Below are 1,792 nucleotides of genomic sequence, written 5' to 3'. Positions count from 1 at the left end.
TCCTGCGACCCTCGATCGGCCGCAGCAGGTACTCACTGGAGCAGATCAAGGACATGGCGCCGCCGCTGTGCTCCGAGGCGCCACACGCCGGGCTCCGGGCTTAGCTTCGGAGCTGCCGCGGGACAGTTCTTGCTCCCCGCTGCTTCCGGGACGCTCCGCGGCGAGCGGAGAGCTACCACCCCGAGCGACAATCGCGCAGCCCTTCACGTGCGACTGCGGCGGATCGCGCGCCTCTGCCTGTACTTAACGGAAACTGCCCTTTCCCAGAACGCCACGGGGCAGGAAAGGGCGCGCCAGGGAACACTCGGCTATTTCCGGACCAACTCGGCTCCTTCCGTAAAATGCTCCCTGCGGCAGGGAGAGGAGAGGTCCGGAACTACACTTCCCATGATGCAGCGGGAATTTTAAAACCAATGTATTTTCGCAACCTTTTTGAGACCCGTGCGCGCTGGGCCGTGGAGCCACGATCTTGCAAACTCTTAAGTGTACGCGAGCATTTCCTAACAAACTTGGTAAAACGCATATTCCTGAGGTCTGCCTTAGAGAGCCTGCTAGTGACCCGGTGAAGAAAGCAGCCACTGGCCGAAGCCGTGCTGGCCCTGCCTGGACTCCCAATTTGCTCTGCGATCTCGGGCAAGTCATCAGCTCCTCTGCCCCTTTCCTACATGACTTCTGTTTCCCTTCCAACTCAGATCGTGTAGGGTTCTTTGTGGATACCTATAAAATACGATACTCCCAGAAATCATGTACTGAACATGTGGTGTGAGCTATAAGGGGTCCAGACCAAGCAGCAGGAACAGACAGGTGTGTCTTCTTCGCCGAAGAGGTGTGGCTGATATGCAGATGGAAGAGAAGCAGCACAGAGGGCGCCCGAAGAGGAGGGACAGCACAAACAAGGGCTGGGGAGAAGGGCAGAAGTTGCAGGAGTGAAGGTTAGTATGACATGGTGCCCAAGAGCCTGGACTCTGAGGTCGGATTGTGTGTGCCCTAATCCCAGCTCCACCCAGCTGGTAAACTTGTGAACTTCTCTACCTCAATTCCCGCATCGGTACAACCGGGGGGGGGGGGGGGGTGACAACAAGGGTTGCACTAACTCAGAGGGTTGTTGTGAGGATCTAATATTCAAAAAGCGCTTTGAATAAATTTGACGCAACTGTTAGAAAGGCTTCTGGAAGGCGAGGCCCAGGATGCCACAGAGTCTGTTGGGAAGAGACCCGTGGCGGAGGGTCCAGAGCACGATGGATGCTCTGGCCAACGTCCGAGGGAAAGAAACACCTGGAAGAGGCGACAGGCTGTTGCTAACTCCTGTGCCGGCGGGTCCGGGAAGAAGACAGAGTTAGAAGGCTGTGCAGGTCAGGGAAAGGGAGTGTGGAGTTTGGGGAACTGCTTTAGTATCAAAGGTGAGCTCCCCCAGGGCAGCCGATGTCATCTAAGCATTGAAACAGCAACTAGGATGTTTTTTAAAAATGAGATCAATTTTGTGTGACTTTATTGTTTTTGTTTTAATCCTCACCCGAGGATATTTTCCCATGGATTTTCAGAGAGAGGGAAAGACGGAGAAACACACCGATTGGTTGCCTCCGGCACGTGCTCCCACCGGTGCCCTTGACCGAATCGAACCCGGGGCCGCAGGGCAATGCTCTATCCACTGAGGCAAACCGGCTAATGCACCTGGGATGCTTTTTAAGTGCACACTGTTACCTCATTGAATTTCCACACAACTGAGACTCAGAGAGATGAAGCCGGCAAGGGGTCACCTCATTCCAAATCCGCCCCCCCCCCCCCATTCTTC

General features: G+C 55.2%; 1 protein-coding gene across 1 annotated transcript in view; it reads right to left on the bottom strand.

The window, feature by feature from the left end:
- Positions 1-267, bottom strand: part of PRPF19 (pre-mRNA processing factor 19) — a 9,183-nt gene extending 8,916 nt beyond the window's left edge. The window contains exon 1 of the mRNA XM_005865641.2: positions 37-267. Within this exon, the coding sequence (XP_005865703.1) occupies positions 37-55 (19 nt within the window). The 5' untranslated portion in view covers positions 56-267. The remainder of the gene's footprint in view (positions 1-36) is intronic.
- Positions 268-1,792: the final 1,525 nt, after the last annotated feature.

This window comes from Myotis brandtii, unplaced genomic scaffold (assembly GCF_000412655.1).
Source record: "Myotis brandtii unplaced genomic scaffold, ASM41265v1 scaffold2089, whole genome shotgun sequence".
NCBI classification, from domain to species: Eukaryota; Metazoa; Chordata; class Mammalia; order Chiroptera; family Vespertilionidae; genus Myotis; species Myotis brandtii.
Note: the sequence above shows the minus strand (reverse complement) of the source record. Positions and strands in the feature narration are given on the sequence as shown.